The 20,581-nt window shown below is 46.1% G+C and overlaps 1 protein-coding gene across 1 annotated transcript in view; it reads left to right on the top strand.

Moving 5' to 3' along the window:
• The window catches only part of LOC116553094 (protoheme IX farnesyltransferase, mitochondrial), a 127,916-nt gene extending 109,352 nt beyond the window's left edge, over window positions 1-18,564 (top strand). Inside the window, exons 6-7 of the mRNA XM_032280226.1 lie at window positions 1,887-2,119; window positions 16,452-18,564. Of these exons, the coding sequence (XP_032136117.1) occupies window positions 1,887-2,119; window positions 16,452-16,855 (637 nt within the window). The 3' untranslated portion in view covers window positions 16,856-18,564. The remainder of the gene's footprint in view (window positions 1-1,886; window positions 2,120-16,451) is intronic.
• The last annotated feature ends 2,017 nt before the right edge of the window (window positions 18,565-20,581 follow it).

Genomic DNA, 20,581 nt, shown 5'->3' with positions numbered 1-20,581 from the left:
TGTTAAGGTGCATTGGGAGCTAGAGTGAAGCTGGAGCCTTGAGAAGTCAGGATAGGAGTTAAAATTGTCACTATAAGGAATGAAAATGGAAATCAACCCTGTCTAAGCACCAGCACTGTTAAGCCATCTCCTTGAAATGCAGTCAGTTAGTATGAGTGTAGGACTTTCCCAGCAGGAGCAGAGACTAGGTTTTTGAGCAGATCCAGGGTGGGAATTTTGGATGGACAAGGCAGAATGAATTATTAATGGTGCTTGAGTGAGTGTTGTGGAAGTAACTGACCACAGGGTTCAGAAGAGATGGCCCAGGAACAGGTGGGTGGAAATGCACCCCAGGGCAGAATGTGCACTCGGAAGTCTCTCAGCTGTAGGTTATGGTTCTTCTGTCACAAGCACCTTGACAGCAACATATGCCTTGTATTTTCTCATTTTCCATCAAAATTCCCACTCAGTTGGGTCACTCTTTGGGCACAGTGGCTACAAGCCTGGGAGGAAAGAGTCAGTGCTGGTCCCCATAGCAGAATGGTAGGGTGGTGGCCAGAATTCTCCATCAAGTTACTTCTAGCTTTCATATTCTGTTGTCCTGACTTCCCTCGCCCTGACTTTATTCAGTACTGTAGTTCCAGCTGCTGGGCTCTGCCCTGGTCCCCTCCCGGCTGAATTCTAACTTGTCATAATTCTACAAGTTAGCCTTTTTCCTAGAGGGGCCGTCTCATAGACCCAGGGCTTCTCTCCTGCCATGGGAACACTGCAGCCCTGTGCATAGAAGGGTATCATCTCACATGTGTGCACGTCGGGTAAAGACTGCCTCTTTAGGGAGTTGGCTGTTTTTAAAACCAGAGCACCCTAGAAGCTGCACACTGGTGGCTCTTGCTTCCCAAGAAGCACATTGTGGAGTCTTTAATTGAGCGGGGTCACTGAACACTACACAAACATACCTTACTCAGAAGTGGAATTATGGCTTTTGCAAGGAGAAGGCAGGCTTGAGTAACCTCCTTAGGCTTCTCAAGAAAGAATAAACAAACATGCATATAAGCAGGAACTAGGACATCCAATTTATCTAGACTCTCAAAAAGTCTTTCACCAGATTCCATGCAAAGTCTACTTTTAGAATTAGGCTTTTGGAGAAACAGGCTTGTGATAATGATTATCATTGTAGAGTTTTAGTTGATGGGCTTCATTTACATAAATAACATTGTGCGACCTCCCCTTGAAAATCCTGTGTCCATAAGTCAAGTACGACACTGGCACTGTACAACAGCCACCTGGTGTTTGCTGTTGTCGGGAACTGGTAGCAGGCTGAGCCTGTAGTTCCTTACAGACACGATAATGATGGCAGTCGGAGGCACACCACTGCTACTCATTATCATGAATTCAGTGATGTTTCAATAAAGTATAAATAAGGGGGGAGAACTGCTTCCAGAATTCAGGTGCTATTTTCTGCCCAAATCTTCCAATATTGTGTTTTAAGTGGTTTGTTCATGACTAAATATAAAATGGAACACTATGCAGAGGAGGCATTGTCTCAGTCTTCACTTCAACCCTAGGAGAAAGAGATGATCATTTCTCTTGTAGAGAGGAGTAAGTGAAACCTAGCCATCCTATAGCCAGGAAGGGACAGAACCTGTGTGAATCCAGAACACTGTAACCCCGACTCTCTTCACCACTTTACTGTCAGCTAGAAAAATCAAGAAGAGCAGCCAGAGCTCTCACAAGCATATTCAAGTTTGTTTCATAGAGAGGATTCCCCATATCCAGGAAGAAGCCAGACCAGTACTGACTGCCCCTACTGGCCAGGTGGATTATTTGCACTTTGTCAATGCCGATTCTAGGTGGTATGATTGAGTTAAGGTGAAGATGGTCACTCCATGTTCTCTGTTCTTTTCCAGCCCATTGTTAGCTGTGTCTTTTGCCACTTGCTGTGCTGTTCCTGGAGTTGCCATTCTGACCTGGGGGGTGAATCCACTCACAGGAGCCCTGGGGCTCTTCAACATTTTCCTGTATACCTGCTGCTACACACCACTGAAGAGGATCAGCATTGCTAACACATGGGTCGGAGCCGTGGTTGGGGCCATCCCGCCTGTCATGGGCTGGACAGCGGCCACGGGCAGCCTCGATGCTGGTAAGTGTCCCGTGATGAGCACATGAGCACACTCTGGTCAGGGAGGCGTTTCCTCCTCGAGCTGTAGCACTCGGTTCAATTCCATTTCATCCCACACTGATTCTTTTGGCAAATGTGCTGATGTGGCAGACTGAAATTCTGTGAACGCAGAGTAAAGGGAGACTGTGTCATCATGGCTGGCAGGTGGACATGACATATACTTTCCCTTGTGGGGAATGCCTGGGAGAAAGCAAAGGAAGCAGTGCTGCCCGCCTGTGACTGCAGGTGGATAAAAGAAAGTGCCTGAAGCCACCATGAAAATCACAGACCAAGCTAGGACTAACCAATTCATGGGGCAGGGAGAAGGTGTCTGGACCTGGCCTTTTTGGCTAGCTCTGGACTCTTGTAGAACTGGGTTGTGTTCCTCTCTTAAGAAAGGGCTGATTATTTTCATTAGTTTCTAATTTATTTTTATATGATTTGCTTAAATTGTTCATGCTATCTACAATAAAACCATTGAAAGATTTCTACATTTCTTGGTGGTATGTCACATCTAAATTTGTGGGGTGAAAATAGCTCATTTTTACCATCTGTAAGGGAAGTTTCACAGTCTAATTAGTCAAGTAATTAGTGTTTTTGACCGACACTTAGGAAGGAAGTGGTGAGGTTTCCTGCAATATATGTAAGTACATATTTTTCACATGAGAGATCAAAAGGCAGTTGACTATAAATGGTTACCCTTTAAGCCACATTTCTGAAACTTTTCATAAAAGCCCTTACACTCCGATTTGGCAAGCTTACAAATGCGATTACACCTTCACCATGATTGTCTCTTAGAATGGTTTTAATATCCTGTAAAGGTCGGATTTTAATGAATCTGCAAGTATAATATTCTAAAACTTATGTGCTTGTGTATTCTCTGATAAAGCTAAAACCATAGCCTTGTCCACGTGGGAGGCAGCGTCAGCAAAGTGGGGGCGAGCAGGGACGCTGGTGGGGGAGAGGCCAACCCCACCACTTATGAGCTGCGTGTCCTTCACAGCTGAACTCAGCCTCTTTCTGCCACAGTCTCCTCATCTCCTGCATGGGGCTAATCATCATCTCCCTTCATGGAGTCATTGTGAGGATGAAATGAGCTGTTATTTGTAAAGTGCTGGACCATGGTGAGAGCTCAATTTGGGATCCGTATGCTATTGTTATCATTCAGGAATCCTCCTTCATTCAGTGGAGGGACTGGCACAGATCAGGAAAGGGAAGATTTTGTTTGGTTTGTAAACTGAGCCATGCAGCCTTGTCCTCTGGCTGTTATTTTGAAGACTTAGGAGCCTGCAGGTCTGGTGGGAAAGAGTTCTGGGGTCCATTTGTGAGGTTTGCATTGGGTGAGGGAAGCGAGGGTTTAAAGCCTGGGCTTGGCATCCCTGGGCTAGATGACATCTGTGTGTTCACTCTGGTTTATAGTTGACCTTTACAGAATACACCTGTAAACCACCAACCCCCCCACACCCACTTATGTTCCTTCTCCTTAGTTCCACCTGGAGCTCACTTGATTTGACCCAAACCCCTTTTTCCCCTCAACCCAACTGTCCTCTTCCCTCTTATTCCCCTCAAAATCTTTATAGTGATTGTGCAAACATTGGAGGTGGAGACCGTGAAAGAAAATGCGGTACTTCCTAGGCTCTGCATGGGGAGTATCCCCCTTGCTCAAGGGCGTAGCTCCACTTCAGCACTCGGGTCCCTGCACTGAACCACCTGCCTGTCTAATGGAGACACCCTATGTCCTGGCAGGAGTGCCTGAACCCTATTCAACTTCCACAAGCCTGGCACAAAGGAACAAGACACCTCTATCTGGGATGTCCCAGACAGGGCCAGAGTCAGGGCCGAGTATTACAGCCTTAGGCACTGGTATCACAGGAGACTTTTATGGGCAGTTCAGTCCAAATCTATGCAGAGTCCTAGGGCCCAGGTTCTTGCTGAGGACTAGAGGCCCTTGTCATACTCCCAGGCAGTTTCCTCCTGAAGAAGTCCCAGTATATGCAGGCTGGAGTTGCCTCCCCAGAGGCTAGAGAAAAAGCTTTGCAAAAGTCTTCACTTAGGAGTGTGCATTCAGGCAAGAGCCGGTATTTGTTTAGGGATAGTCTGGATTTGGCTAAACTGCTAATAGTCATATTTAAGATAAATTTTTTAATGTTGATTATAGTCTTTCTATAATACAAATTTGACTTTTTATGTACAAACTCATTCATGATGGACAGCAAAGGGCAGCTCATCCCTTGTTTAGGTAGCAGGATGAAAGTACATATTTGTCTTGGAAAATGAGACCCCTTATCTACCCGAACAGAACCTGGTATAAATCAGAGCAGTCCGAAAGACATGTATAACCACAAAGAGACGTTCCCTTGGCAGCTTTTGAGTTTGACCTCTATTATAATATATCCTTTTTCTTTAAATCTTAAAGATGCATTATGGGGCACACAGTACAGGCCTTCCTGTAACAGCAACAACATGACTTCCTGGCCCAGCATCCGAATTTATTGCAGGTCAGATCATATGCTCAAAGCCTTGTCAAGATTATGCAGAAAGAATACTACTACTTTACGTAATGCTTTAAACTACTTCAAAAAAGTTTCCAAACATTAATTTGATAGAACCAACTTGAGATAAGCAGCAAATACGTCACTGAATGAACAAATCCATGAATATAGGTACCTTCCATTTTAAGGGTGACAGAATCTAAGAAAACGTATTTTTTAAAAGATTTTTATTGCTGGGATTTTAGGAACTGGGTTGAATATAGTTTTATATTGCTTAGTCATCTTCTAGAACCATACTGTCTAGTATGTTAGCCACTAGGCCCAAGTGGCTATTTAAATTTAAATTTATACTAGATAAACTTTAAAATTCAGTTACCCAGTCCCAGTAGCCATGTTTCAAATGCCCAAAGCCACATGTACCTAGTAGCTACCCTGTCAACAGCACAGATGTAGAATTTTTTCGCTATTACAGAATGTTAACTTAGACCGTACTGCCTTGGTGGAAAGGTAGACATCCTTATGAATCTGTATTTCATCGTCCTCACATGAATATGTACTTTAAATAATGAGACTATACCTGTCGTCCCGCTAAAGTCTAAAACGGTGGTTTCAAACTTTAGGGCACATGATAATCACCTGGATTGCTTGCTTACACACAGATTCCTGGGCCCTACCCCTGGAACTTATGGTTCAAGGGGCTGAGATGGGGTCTGAGAATTTTTTTTTCTAACAAGTTTCTAGGTGCTGCTGATTCCCCTGGTCCAGGGACCACACTTTAAGGACCTACCAATTTGCAAAGACGGAACCAGAAAGAGCTCTGGCCATTAGAACATCTTGAAAGTACCTAGAGATTAGGGCATGGGCAGATGGTATTATTTGAGTTGTACTAATGGTATCATTTATATTATTCATAGAGGGGATATCTCTCATCTGAGGGTTCTCATTTGGGGGGGCATCTATAGTTATAAAGAGCCCTTCTGAGAAAAATTGGCAAAAATGGTTTCCCCTCTTCTGTGGTATTGCCAAGCATGTAATCTTTGAGCCACCAAAGATGGATCACCACCTTTGTAAACTGGTCCCCATAATCGCTTTGTCATGCAAGTATCAGCTGGGGACCTACTGTTTGCCAGGCATTGAGAGACACAGATATAACCGAAACCCAGTGAGTATCCTCAGGAAATCATGTCTCAGGGTCTTTGGGGAGAGGCGGGCAGGTAACCAAACGACTGAGTAATCTAAGAGCTTTAGCAGGGTATCTTCAGAGGGCTATGGGCTCTCTTAACCTCCCCCAAACTGGTCCCAGACGACTTTGGAGAAGCAAGACTACTGAATTAAGTCATGACCAGTTTACTTGAGGAGAGAGTGTGCTTTCCAGGAAGAGGGGAGACCGTATACAAAGGCTTACAAGCCTGAAAGCCACTGCAGTACAGAGTAGGGTAGGGACTTGGGCTAGGATGAGCCACCTGCAGAGGAGCTTATACTCATTCAGTGGTGATAAAGACCCACTGGAGCTTGAGGCAGCGTAACAGCAGGGTCATACTTTTAAGATTATCTAACAATGTGCTGCAGATTCTCCGTGGTATTGGAAAGTCAGTGAATTGCAGAGGCCTGCCTTTATTGTCCTCCCAAGCATGTGTGCATCCTCTCACCTCCTACTTCCTCTCCTCTCACTTCCTTCTCTCTCCACTAGGGGCCTACCTACCCTAGACCTGCCCACTCCCACACTCTCTTTGCCTTCCCTAATTAACATTTTGCCTTTTAAGTAGTGAAGCATCCATCTGATTATCCTCTGAAGGAGCAACTTGTTAACACAGTGACTCTCCAAGTGGGGAAATGGATGAAGGATACACGTTTGAAGGAGGAAGGTATTCCCTTCTGAACCAGGACATTGAATACCCAGCACCAACCCTTTAGTCATCCATTTGCCTTGACTGTGGATACTTTTGCAAAAGCCCTTCCTGGGGCTCAGTAGATGGTAGTCAAGATGGAGAGGAAGCAGCTTAGCCAAGATTTGAAATGGAAATCCCAAAGCCTCATGTATTGAAGGCTCAACTAACCATCTAGTTGGGAGGAGAACTGTTTAAAGATTAGTAGCTATAGAAAACACTGTGCATTCAAGGCAGCCCATGGGTCAGAGTGCTCCACCCAGCAAGGAAATGCAGCATGTCAGGAAGTACCTTTTCCCCTTCTTGGAGTCTGGATCATTCTGTGGCTTTTGTGGTGGCTGTGGGCCAGATTAAGAAGCACTGAAGAGATTGTGACCTCCTCTCCTCCTGCAAAAACATACAACATAAAATAACTATAAGGACATTCTGTGGGATTCTGATTGTTTTTTTCCCCACAACTACTTTGACTTTTTAAAAATCAGACAGTGTAAAAGAACTTCTAATTGTTCTAGATGCCCAGTGAGAGGTGTGGGCACCACGCAGGTGTTTGGTCCGCCCACTTCGGGGGAATCCAGCATGGAGCGAGTGAGGTAGGATGGGGGGTGGAGAGAATGGCGTAGATTAGCAGACGGATGTTGTAAAAACTAAGCAAATGTGAATTGTTCTTGATGTTTGCTATTTTATAACTGCACAATGAACTGTAAGCAGCTCAGCTTTTCTCCCCATCACGGTGCTGGCAGCTTTCAGTCCAATGCTTGCTACAGAGAGTGCTGTGGCACCAAGCGCGGGCCCAGCCCGAGAACCCTCCTTATGGTGGTTCCGTCAGGACTCTGCAGCCCAGCTGCTTCTGTGCGCCGGAAATAATTTCATTTTACAAAGTCCTTCTGTCTATAAAGGTAATCATTATAATGGGATTTTACTTGTGTCCCTTTTCCTCTGAGCCTGAGTTAGGCCTTTTCCTCTCACCTGCCTAATTACCTTGCCTTAATTTTTTTTTTTTTTTTTTTTTTTATTTTTTATTAAGCCTAACTACTGTTAGCAGGAAACATTAAAAATGCATCCTAGCTAAAATTCAGGTAAAGCAGAATGAGAGGGTTGCTTTCTGGCCCCTGCTCTAGCCAGCTTGTTGTCACAGGAACTGCAGCACGTGGTTTGATTCTGCCCACAGGGAATGGCAATGACAGAAGTGACCTGCTGGAGCCCCAGTGAAGGAGCCCTCTCTGAGGAGGTAGAGGAGGGAGGGGACTGTAGATAAGTGCCCAGCCAACATTCCAGCTGCAAGCAGGCCTGGAGCCACACGCATTAGGGCTCTCCACAGTGTTTATCTCCAGAGACTATTAGTGTATCTCAGAGGCTTGGGTTAAATCTCTTCCCCCTCCTTCTTGCCAAAGCCACTTCTTTTCATCACTTCCATATCTTAGAAAGGTTCAGATTCTTTTTCCTCATTTTCCTAAATTTGAATAAATTCCATGTTTGTGGAGTTTATGGATTGGTCCTCTGTAATGACCATCTTGTAGAGTGGATTTGTCAGTTGTCTTTGGCTTGTAATTCAAATGTGTGTTAAGCATTAATTATGTCAGCCAACATTTAGTTACAAATGAGGACTTAGAAATGGGCTCTTATCAGGAAGTGACATTTGGCAGATGGATGGTTTTAGCAACAAAAAGAATGAGACTTTTTACCCTCAGCTGGTAAACTACAAAATGTTCAATGCTGTTTCACTTTATTTACCTCCCTTATTCCTGGATGAGAAAGTAGAGTCGGAGTGAATTTATTCACTCACTCATTCAACAAATATTTATTGAGGGCTTACTAAGTACCAGGTACTGTTTAACCCAAGCACTTAACGATTTCCTTTATAATGCTGCCTCAGTTTGAAACTAAGCTTGAAAATCAGTATCTGTGTCTGTGTTCACTTTGTGTAAGATTTTACCATAACTAGCCTTAGTGCTCCAGATTAAGTTATACTAGCCTTGGAGCTCCAGATTAAGCTAAATGGTATTTTTAAAGACAAAATAAACAAGGAACATTTTCATGGGAATATTAGCAGACAAACAATATTTCGAACACTATATTCTCTTGAAAGGCCAAAAAAAAGAGCTATGAAAGAACATACTAGAAATATGTTGCAAGCCCCCAGATTTGGTGGCAGAATTGGAGGCAAACTTTGGTACTAAGGGTACTGAGGTCTTATCACTCATACTGTGTTGACCGTAATTGATCACAAGCTTTTAGGGAGCTAGGCCAGTGCCTTCCTGAATGAATGATAGATGACGCTGTGATAGGCCAGCCTCTGGTGGGCATGGTGCTTGGGTCAGAGTGCACATGTAACTAGTATTCTTCAATGAATTAATTAATACTTAAGTGATAAAGATGGAAAGACTTTTCAACATGAGCTAAAGGAGTAGGAAGCATTTGAATTTGAGAGAGAATTCACTGATGCTTGAAACATCCTTCCAGGGAAATGGCAACAAGAGAAAAGGGGGAGCACTGTTTTCGGAGTCAGAGCTGTGTGCTTCCTATACTCCTGTCTTTCTCTTTAAGTGAAGGCTCCCCATGACACTGCCTAGAGGGCGGCAGTGCACAGTGAGGTGAGGGAGAGAATCCAACACTCTCCCACCCACCGAGCCTCTCCATTATTCTAAGCTACTTGCAAAGAATTCTTCAAGGGCAAACAGTTATTGCCCACTCTATTTCCTATTTTCAGGGGACTTTTAATCTTCCCTTTTGTCTCCTGTGCAGTTGATAAACTGGCCCCACATCCTCTTCCCTTTATCTGCAGCACCACAGAAGTCTATTGCACTGTTGAGGCTGATCTGTTTCACAACCTCCTTTGTGTTACCCCTCAAAAGAAAGGCTTTGAAATCTGTGACCATGAAGCTCTGGGTTTGGCTTTGCTTCCCCAGCTAGCCCCCAGCCTACATAACCACATAACCCTGAAAGCACAAGTATAACCCATCATGGAGCAGACGCGCTACTGTGGGCCACATCAGAGAGGAGCCCATTGTACGGTGAAGGAAGGCCTCCCAAACCCAGCACCAAGGTTCACTGGAGCTAGGGTTCTTTATCCTTTGCAAGGCCATGCGTGGATGGTGAGTGACAATGGGTTTGGGGGTAGGGGGGCGGGAAGGTGCTCACTGGGCAGTCAGACAGAGAAAGCCAGCCAAAACTGAAGAACTCCATTCCACAAGGAACTCCTAAGAGTCAGAGCTCCAGTTTGAGGATTTTTGTCTCCATTCTATTCAAATACCATTTAGCAGGAATCACCTTAGTTTTGTTAGCATAGTGATGGAGGTGTGCCATGGACAAAAGCATTTGTGGACGATGGGCAGCAGTGGAAATGATTGCGATTCTCCTCCATTCTGTATGTTGTAGAGTGATTAATAGATGTTTCGAGAGAGTGTAAAAACACATATATTTTCAACAAGTCATCGGGAAGACATTAATGAGCCTTGCCCCACTAATACGGCCCTCTAATCAGAGCCGGGCCACTGGATGAGGGTTATCTCCAGCTGTTCTCACACACATTACAGCAGATGTGCTCTTCTCCATTTTCCGAGTAAGGAGGGAAGTCAACGATGCCCTGCACACATGGATGTTCTGTGGAATTGCCTTTGAACTGGGATTTCAGCTCCATGCTCTCAGGAAGCTGCTGTGCTCTGGAGAACCATATCTACAGATACGCCACCTAGAGTTTCAGCATTTTCTATGTTCATAGACTAGCAAGTATTCGATGAACAGAAAAGAAGTGGACATTTCTTCCAAATATGGTTAAACCTAATATGTACAAAGATTCTGCAGGGTAAGGTAGGAAAATGGGAAGATACAGTTAAAAGAAGTAGAAAATACATGGTTTGTTTGAGTGGATTGAAACTCAGAGACCAATTTTAGATCTCGGTTCACAAATGACTTCTTCCAGGAAGCCTTGCCTGACCTCTCGAGGCTGAATTAAGTGTTCTCTGCATGCACTAAGTAACATTCACCAGGGGCTGTAATCCGTTTTCCCTTTGTATTGTCTTTCTCCCTGGCCAGACACCAGCAGAGGACTTTGAGAACAGACTGTGTCTATCTCTAGGGGCACGCAGTCCAGATGTGTTGTCATAGATGACAGACCCAATAAAAATGGACTGCTTTGGGAACTTGAGGCAGAGGAGATGAGTAGAATACTTATCTTGAAAGAAGGCAAGGTCTTTGAATTAGTCAATTGAGTGCTTTATGTTTACTCCACAAGGAACGTGGGTCCCACCACAGCCCCAGGACTAATTCAAGTCTTCCTGTTCTAGTTCACCTTATCTTGATGAAGAGAGTAATTTGTTTTCATCTTTTATAGGAGGAGAGGCAGTTGAAGCATATCAAGTAAAACTGTGTGTGGGTGGTGGTTTTCTGATTACAATCCATTAAGGCTAGGCTGTGATTTCCAAAGCTCCTTCATTTGTGACATGAGCCAAACCCACACCCAATTTCCTCTTACAGAAAACAGCATGCTGCTCTCAGGAAAACGATTTCTTTAATTATGTTTATTTTAAGCAGAAGCATTACTGAAAAAGTGTATCGAGCAAAACAAAATACTTTGGTAGACACACACAAAAAAGGAGGGCTTTTGAGAAAGACAAGGAAAATCCCACATTTGGAGCTGCTTTTTTAGCCGTTTTCCCAGCTGAGGTTGCTCTTTCTGAGCTATTTCTAGAGCAGAGCAGACACCAAGCTCTGAATGATCCGATTCCTTCCCCCATTTCTAAGTTATCACTGATGTTGTTTTTCTTAACAAAACACTTCCCCCTGTGCTTGTGGCTGTCATAACTGCAAACTCTTTGAATCTGAGACAGCTCATGAGCTGGGGCTGGGCTTCCTCTGTACATGGCGTTCAAAGTCTCAGCATGACCCTACACCCCAAGACTAACGCTTCTTCTTACCAGTCACTATAAAATCGAGAAGTCACTTTATTTTCCATCAAAATACAAAGAAATCTACTCGCATCACCCTGTTTCCTCCGTCAGTTGTACCTGGGCATCCCAACCTTTCCTCTGCCCTTTTTAATTCCCTAAGAGTACTCACTGCCAAGAAAAAAATGCCATCTGGTTGATAGTTTTGTTGTTAAAACAGATCGCTCTTTTTTTCAAGGTACTAGAAAATACATCCTCAATTTTTCTTTCAGCAGGACTTCCTCTACCCAGAGCAACCAACAGTCCACTGATGTTGGAATGCCACTAATTTGAGTCTGTGTGTGGCAACAGCTTTCTTTCTTTCTTTTTGTTTTTAAGAATTAGGGTCTTGCTCTGTCGCCCAGGCTGGAGTACAGTGGTGCAGTCATAGTTCACTGCAGCCTGGACCTGCCTGGCTCAAGCAATCCTCCCTCCTCAGCCTCCCAAGTAGGTCAGACTGTAGGCACGTGGCACCTTACCTAACTTTTTTTTCTTTTATTTTTTTGTAAAGATGGGGTCTTCCTATGTTGTCCAGAATAACCAACCACATTCTAACAGAAGGTGCTAGTATCTTGTGCCAATAGTGCTGAATGTCATCAAGCAAATTAATCTTTCTCATCTTTAAGATGATGGTAATGATACCTCTAGGCGGGGTTGTTGTGAGGATTAGAAAGCATACATGTAATTGCCTGGCACATGACAGCCATAAGCATTTCAACTGAGATGTCTATTACGTACCTCAAACTTAAAACCCTACTGAAATAGGGATCGTAACTTAAAACAGTCACAAATAAAACTCTTCATGTCTCTACCATGAGCACACTCACTGGTGTCTGTCCTCGGGGTTCTCCACCCGAGGGGCGAACCCCCCTCTGCCACCCCCACTCCCTGCTCTCCCCCTGCGCTAGGGGAAGACCCCACTCCTTATCTTGGTTTCCAGATGCCTTCCCAGTCCTGTCTTATACCTGTCCCTCACGGTAGCCTCTATGTTGTCCCAGAAGCCTACTGGGACCTTTCCCAGCATCTGATAGAGTTCTTCTTGCCGTTAGTTGAGTCATGGCTTAAATGTCACCTGTGGAAAGGCCTTTCCTGAGCACTCAGTCTCATGGTACCCCGATTGCATCACCCTGTTTTGAGTCTAGTCTCTAAATAGCGATCAGCACTCTTTCTTGTGTTTATGTCCATCTCTCCCACTAGACTTTAAGCAGGACTTTGCCTTGATTGCCACTGCCTTTCCAGCACCCAGAATTGTGCCTACGTGTGAGACACCTGTCATCTGTTTACCAGGTTAATGGATTCAGTAAATAATAACTGCTCCTATTATCAGCATGAAAATTAAGTGTCTTTGCATGAACTAAGATATATACATATACATGTATTATTTAAGGTTAAAAATGAATTTGGGGGATTTAACAGTAACCCTACTGAAATGGGGACCCTAAAATGAGGTCTTTGTTATATTTCCTCCCATACTGGAAAACTGAAAAGGAGCTGACTGACTTATGGAAGCCACAGAAAACTATTCATGGTTATAAAAGGAGGCCCTCATCCCTCTTAAATCATCTGCACCCACACAAGTTCCACTTGATAATGCTACAACTGCCCTGCCTGATAAACGTTAATTCAAATGATTAAGTTTCTGCCCAGAACAATGTACATTAAAAATCCTCATTCTTTCTTTTAGATGACTTGCAAAGCCTGCCCCCCTAGTGTCTCTCTGCGTTCTCCACTGTTGAGGACTACAGATTAGAGATTAAAGGAGGAGCTGGTTCCTTCTCATGCTCATTGGCATTTGCACAAACAGGGGTCCCTCAGGGGCTTAGAGCCCCAGACTTATTTTCTGAAGTATTCTGCATTATGCAAAGTGCTCTGTCTCCTGGTGAGTTCTACCTAGCAGTAGCCCCTGGCTCTCTTTTTCTGAACATTCCTGCAGACCAGGGGCTTCAAAGATCCTTATTACCTGAAGGAAGACTGTGGTCACAAATTCTCAACCTCTCTCCCTGTGCAGCATGGCGCTTTCCAGGGTAGATTACACAGTGGGTTGGTGAACTCTCAATTCTTTGCCAGGGACCCCATGGAGAAGGCAGTTCCAGAGGAGAGGATGGAGAAGGTAGACAGAGTCTTAAGAGTTTGCCTTACTGGTTCCTAAGCTAGTGTTGGGAAACGGCGATCTTGGGAATAACTTAGAGTTAAATCCATTTTTTTTTCACATTGGCTCCTATTATGAGTTTGGGCACACTTTACTACAATATTATTACATACATTCTATGTTCTGATGCCTGGAGATTCAAAGGAAAGTGAACATACCCTAAGAAGTTCACTTCGGGTAGGAAATGCAGACACATAACTGTCTGCCTGGACCCTGTGGCTAACTCAGGAATAGGTGTGTGTGGCAGATGCTCCCACTTGCTTATCACAGACCTTACCCACACCTGGATGCCAGACCCCTCTTAGTGACTTTTCCCTTGGATGTCTCAAAGGCCCCTCAGACTGAACACACCCAAGGTCACACTCATGACCTCCTCTCCCTTCCTCCCTGCTTGTCTCAGTGAGTGGCCTCTCGATGGATCCGTAAGCCCAGGACTTGCTATTGATTCCTCCTCCCTCTCTCCTCCCCTTCTAATTTATAGCGCATGCACGTCCTGTTCCTTTTGCCTTCCAAATTCATCTTCTTTGCATCTCCGCTCTCACCATCCTGATCCTAACCACTGTCCTCCTTCATCCCCTCACTCCTCATCTCCTGATTGGTCCTTCCATACCTGCTGTAGGCCCCTTCAATTTTCCCTTCACAAATAGGACTGCTTAGCACTGGTGCCCCTCCCCTCACCCCCTACACACATAGCTGCACACACTCACAACAGAGGTACACATACACACACACACAGTCACACATGCGCAGCACTCTTATGTGTTAAGATCCTTCCGTGGCTATCTGTGGCTTTTAGAATAGCAAAGTCAAGGCCAAGTGCAGTGGCTCATGCCTGTAATCTCTGCACTTTGAGAGGCTGAGGCAGGAGGATTGCTTGGGGCCAGGAGTTCAAGGCCAGGCTGGGCAACATGGCAAGACCCCATCTCTGCAAACAATTGTTTTAAAAAATTATCTCTTTGGTGGCACGCACCTGTAGTGCCAGCTATTCAGGAGGCTGAGGCAGGAGGGTGACTTCAGCCCAAGAGATCGAGGCTGCAGTGAGCTGAGACCATGCCACCACACTCCAGCCAGCATTGTTCTGAAGAACGTTCCCTGTCGTTCTCAGCACTACAGCCAAGCCACACCACCTTCCTTTTATCATACAGTAAAATTGACCATATATATATGTAGTTCAATCACTCCTAACACGTGTTCATCTTTTTTCTTTATACTGACCACTCCTCAAACCTTCCGGCCCCAAGGCCTTTGTGAATACCGTCCCCTCCACCAGCCCTGACTTGACAAGGTCCCCCCTCCCTCCTGCTCAGCTCAGATATCCCTTTCTCAGAGAAGCCTCCTCTGGTCCCCTTGACTCAATCAGCTCCTCTTGTGTGTCTTCACTGCACCGTGCACTTTTCCTGACTGCATTTGGTGCGGTGACTTTAGAATCACTAATGCGGCTCTTCATGTCCACCTTCGTGGTATCTCCAGTGCCTAGCACAGTGCTTGCCCCATAGGAGGTGCCTGGGAAGCATTTTTTTTTTCTTTTTTTTTTTTTTTTTTTGGCATGAGTACGAATCACCTATGCAGGAATAACGGGCCCCTGCTTCCAGTCCCCACCCCAGGGGGACTGTCTGTCTTAGGTGGTTTAGTGCATGTCATAGAGGGACCCTGGCTTGAAAATCAAGCAGCCTTGTGTGAATTGCTCTTCCACCTCTTTTTGGTGAGCTTAATATTGTCTCATTTTTTCTTTTTCAATGAAGATTATAAATCTACCTCAAAATCCAATAGTCAAGATTAAATGGGGCAAACTAGGAAAGTAGGGTCTGTCACGTAATAGGAATTCAGTGAACGGCAGCCTTCATTCCACCCATGGCAGTCTTTATTCCACCCATGTGGATGCTGGGGAGACTGTTCCAGAGAAAGGGGCAAAATGGTGCTCAGGGTATTAAGTGCTTGTTGAAAAATTACATAGCCATAGACAAGTTATCATTGTACTACAGGACCATTTTATCTTTATGGCCCATTTTATTTAACACGTGGTTTTCACACCTCCTGTTTGTGCTGTTGTGCCCGGCTCTGGGGGATGGGGAGACGATGTGGCAGGCATGTGTCCTTGAAGCCTGGTGGTGCACTGGCGAAACCAGTAAACAGATCAGAGCCAGGGTGTGAAGCACGGGCCTGCAGGTACATCCAGCTCTGTCAGTGTTGAGCCGGGACCACTAACCGCCCTGGGAAGGGAGTCAAGGTTCACAGAACAGGCGGAGTGGACTTGCAGCGTCCTCCAGCCTGCAGCACTGCGTCCACCTCCCTGGAGCCACACGCCCAGGTCCCAGCGGGCAGAAATGGAGCTCAGCCTCTAGCACAGAGGTTGCACCCAGAGTGTTTCCCACTTCTTTCCTTCCCACAATACGGGGAGGCATGAGGAGCATCAGGTGGGCAGGAGCCACAGATGCTAAGCCTCCTGCAGCGCAGGGAGCCCCCATGTGAAGCAGGGTTTGAGCCCGATCCCACAGCCTCCTGCAGCACAGGCAGTCCCTCTGTGAAGTAGGGTCTGAGCTGGACCCCACAGCCTCCTGCAGCGCAGGCAGCCCCCCTGTGAAGCAGGGTTTGAGCCCGACCCCACAGCCTCCTGCCCGCAGAGATGCGGGCACCTCCCAGATGCACCTCCCAGGTGCACGTGTCTCTGCGGAAGGATCTTAGCGCATCGGCTGCCCCACCCCGCCTGTCTCCCAGCCAGCCTGATGTAGGCAGGCAGCAATGAGAGTGCATGGTGGCAGCGCGTCTGACGTGCCAGGCAAGCTCTCCCAGGAGAGGAAACCATTCTTTGGGAATCTCGGGTGACGACTGCCTTTGTCTCCCTCTCCTTCCCTGACCCCTGCACAGGCGCGTTTCTCCTGGGAGGAATCCTCTACTCCTGGCAGTTTCCTCATTTCAACGCCCTGAGCTGGGGCCTCCGTGAAGACTACTCTCGGGGCGGCTACTGCATGATGTCGGTCACCCACCCGGGCCTGTGCCGACGCGTGGCACTGCGCCACTGCCTGGCCCTGCTGGCGCTGTCCGTGGCAGCCCCCGTCCTGGACATCACCACTTGGACCTTCCCCGTCATTGCCTTCCCCATCAATGCCTACATCTCCTACCTCGGCTTCCGCTTCTACGTGGACGCAGACCGCAGGAGCTCGCGGAGACTGTTCTTCTGCAGCCTGTGGCACCTGCCACTGCTGCTACTGCTCATGCTCACCTGCAAGCAGCGGCGCGGGGGCGGGAACCCGGGGCCCCCTCCCAGCTGAGTGCGCGGGGACGCTCACAGCTCCTTTCCCTCTGCTGCCAGGCGAGCGTGTTGTGGTAATTCTGGATCACAAGAAGAAAAATTGCTGGGTTTAGAACAAGATTATAAATGAATTTGGTGCTCAGTGATCACTTGACAGTTTTTTTTAAGAATAAAAGCCAAAATACTCCCCAAATAAGAAATGCATCAGCTCAGTCAGTGAATACAAAGAAGGAATATTTTTCCCTTTGAGGATCTTTCCACATCTCTTCTCCAACTCCACCCTCCATTCTGTTTCTTCTTCCATACATGGCTTCCTCTTTTGGCTCCGTCCTTACCCCCACACCATACACACTCCCCCTGCCGGGCAGAGTGTCACTTGGTGGCCAGACAGCGCGAGCCTTATAATCTGCTGTCTGTAGTTCTGTGAGCTCAGGTTCCTTGAGGGTCTTGTGGCACCCCCTTCCTGGTGACTGAGCCAGGGCCCGCATTTTTTGGTTTTCCCCACCTCACGCATTCTCAACCCCAGTCCTCCTAACAATAACAATAGCTGGGAGCCAGCTGCTGTGCACTGGGAATGGGGATTCCACATGCTTGCCTAAGGAGTCTCAGGGTGGACTGCCAGCCCCTGTTCTCCCTTCACCCCCATTGATGTGAGCATTTCAGAACTCCAGGGAGTCACAAGCATCTTTGTCATTCACGTTAACATACATACACTGTTGGAATCATTTCCTTCTGAAAGGGTAGCCCTGGACTTAATACCAGCCAGATACCTCTGGCCCCTGTCCCATTACTGTACCTCTGGAGACACCACTATGGGTTACTGTACCTCTGAAGTCACTGCTGTGGGCCGCCGCCTCCTCTGCTACACAGCACAGCTTTTTCAAGGCTGTAGAGAGAAGGGATGTTAGGAAGGAGGGTGTGCTGGGCTAACCAGCCCACATAGCTCCCATTCGTGTCCCTTGGGTGAAAAACACATGTCCATGCTGATAGGTCCTAAATTCAGAAATTAGCCTGCACATGCCTAGTGGCTTCAAGAGCCAGAGAAGGGTTCTGGGAATTTTGTGAGTTAGCCTGTGGCCAGGCATCGCCTCAGGTACCAAACACGGTTACCTGTAGCTCTTTAGTCCTTTGTACTCCCACAGGTCTGCAGAGTCCCATCTGCCCAAAGGTCTTGGAGTCAGACAGGACGTTTTCATTACTCAGTCCCCCAGGGCACTGCTGGTCTGTGAGGATTCATTGGTCAGGGTGGGAGAGTGGGACTTAACAACATTTAAACAGTCAAGAGTTCTCTCAAAAATGTCTAAAGGGATTGTAGGTAGATAACATCTGATCAGTTTCTACTGATCTGAAATATTCCCTCCTGGCTGCCCCCAGGTTATTTACTGTGGAGAACATTGCATAAGAATGTCTGGGAAAAGCCTCTACAACTTGTTACAGCCTTCAGATTTGTAAAATTCATTGATTCTCTTTTCCTCCCACAATAAAATGGTATACATGAACAGGAGTGTGTGTGCCGTCATTTCTAGTGAGCATCCCGTGCTGAGTTCGCAGTTCCTGGTGGAACTGATGACACTTGATGACGCCTTCAAGAGCTGGCAGAGGGCTTATGGGGAGGTCTATTTTGTTTTGTTTTGTAAATTTCACAAATTGTATATATTTATGAGGCAGTGAGGTGATGTTATGATTTATGAATACGATTGGAATAATGAAGTAAAGCTAATGAATGTATTTGTCACCTCAGATACTTGTGGTGAGAGCTTTTTTTTTTTTGTTTTTTTGAGACGGAGTCTCGCTCTGTCGCCCAGTGGCATGATCTCGGCTCACTGCAACCCCCACCTCCCAGGTTCAAGCAATTCTCCTGCCTCAGCCTCATGAATAGCTGAGATTACAGGCGCACGGAACCATGCCTGGCTGATTTTTGTATTTTTAGTAGAGAAGGGGTTCCACCATGTTGGTGAGGCTGGCCTCAAACCCCTGACCTCGTGATCCGCCTGCCTTAGCCTCCCAAAGTGCTAGGATTACAGGCATGAGCCACCACTCCCAGCGGTGAGAACATTTTTAATATACTCAGTAATTTTGAAATTGTAATACACTGTTATTTACTACATTCGCACAGTGCATGATGTATCTCAAAGGGAGAAGACATACTCATCCTCACTGACTTTGTACCCTTTCACCATCACGCCCCCATTCCGTTCAAGTCCCAGCCTCTGTAACCACCATTCTGCTCTCTGCTTCAAATTTGATTATTTTGGATTCCACATATTAGTAAGAACGTGCAATATGTATCTTTCTGTGCCTTATTAAGTCAAGAACTTTCACCTTTTCACTTAAAAGAGGCACTTTCTGGCTTCTCTGACATCTCTAGATTGGCAGCATCACTACTCTTGAGCTGTGAGGCCATGATTCTGCAAAATAAAGATTACTGAGCACAAGCTCTGCTATGCCATCACAGTTGGATTTGATGACCGGGATGGCTGCTAAGTGACTCATGAGTGGGGCAGTATTTAGCATGGAGCCACTGGACAAAGAGAGAATTCAGGTCCTGAGCAGATGACGCTAGATTGCAACACACTACTAAGTACGGCACACAATCTAAAACTTAGGAATGTTTATTTCTGTAATTTTTCATGTAATAGTTTTGGCTCTTGGTTGACCATGCGTAACTGAAACAGTGGAAAGAGAAACTGCAGATAAGGGGGAACTGTTGTACATCCCTGCCTGCCTAGAGAAGTGAGGGCAGTATACCTGCTTCTTGTTGGAAACCCAAATATAATTGACCAGCTAGACAGATTACACTTTTCAGCATCTTTTGGCCACTTATTTCCTAACAAACTATAAATGTGAAGATACATTCTGGAATAAAGAGGTTCTCATGTTCACTCACTAATTCAGAGTCCATCACTCAGTGGCTGGACTCCATCATGCACATCACAGAGCATCTGAGTGGCAAGGCATCCACCGGCGTGTGACAGCAGTGTGCTTGCATTCCCATCATGCCACACTCCTCACTCGTCAGCTTGCATGGGGCCACCAGCTTGAGCCCTCTGAAAATCCCATCTAAGCACTGCTCACCTCCTCTACCACCACCAGGTTGGTTGAACCACCCATCTATCTCTCCATGGCACATGCCTGCAAGACTCTTAATTTATTTTCTTCTTTGCCCAGCCTTGTCTGTTTTTCACACGGCAGCAAGCATGATCCCTAAGCTACCAGGCAGATCCTGCCATTCCCATTCTCCACCCTGTAGTTGCTTCCCAAATGGTCCCATGCAATCTGGTCCTGCTCCCCTCTCTGATCTTGAAAGTGCCCTCTTGGCATATCTACCATTCTGCCTACAGATCTCCACACTTTTCCTCAATACTCAAGCACACCCACTGTGGGGTATTCATATTAATAACTCCTGTTCCCTCTGTGTAGGGGCCTCATTTCGTTGAGATGACGCCTCCTTAGAGAGGCCTTCTTTGGCCACCTTATCAAATAGCACCCTTGTCCCACCCCCAGTGCTTATTACTTCCTTGCTGTGCTTTGCTTTTTATTTTTTTTTTAATAGAGATGGAGTCTCGCTCTGTTGCCCAGGCATAATCTCAGCTCACTGCAACCTCCGCCTCCCAAGTTCAAGCAATTCTCCTGCCCCAGCCTTCTGATTAGCTGTGATTACAGGTGCCACCGTGCTCAGATAATTTTGTATTTTAGTAGAGATGAGGTTTCGCCATGTTGGTCAGGCTGGTCTTGAACTCCTGAC

This window comes from Sapajus apella, unplaced genomic scaffold, assembly GCF_009761245.1.
Source record: "Sapajus apella isolate SASKATOON/1434 unplaced genomic scaffold, GSC_monkey_1.0 scaffold12, whole genome shotgun sequence".
Classification (NCBI taxonomy): Eukaryota; Metazoa; Chordata; class Mammalia; order Primates; family Cebidae; genus Sapajus; species Sapajus apella.
The sequence above is the reverse complement of the archived record's forward strand: the minus strand, read 5'-3'. Positions and strand labels throughout refer to the sequence as shown.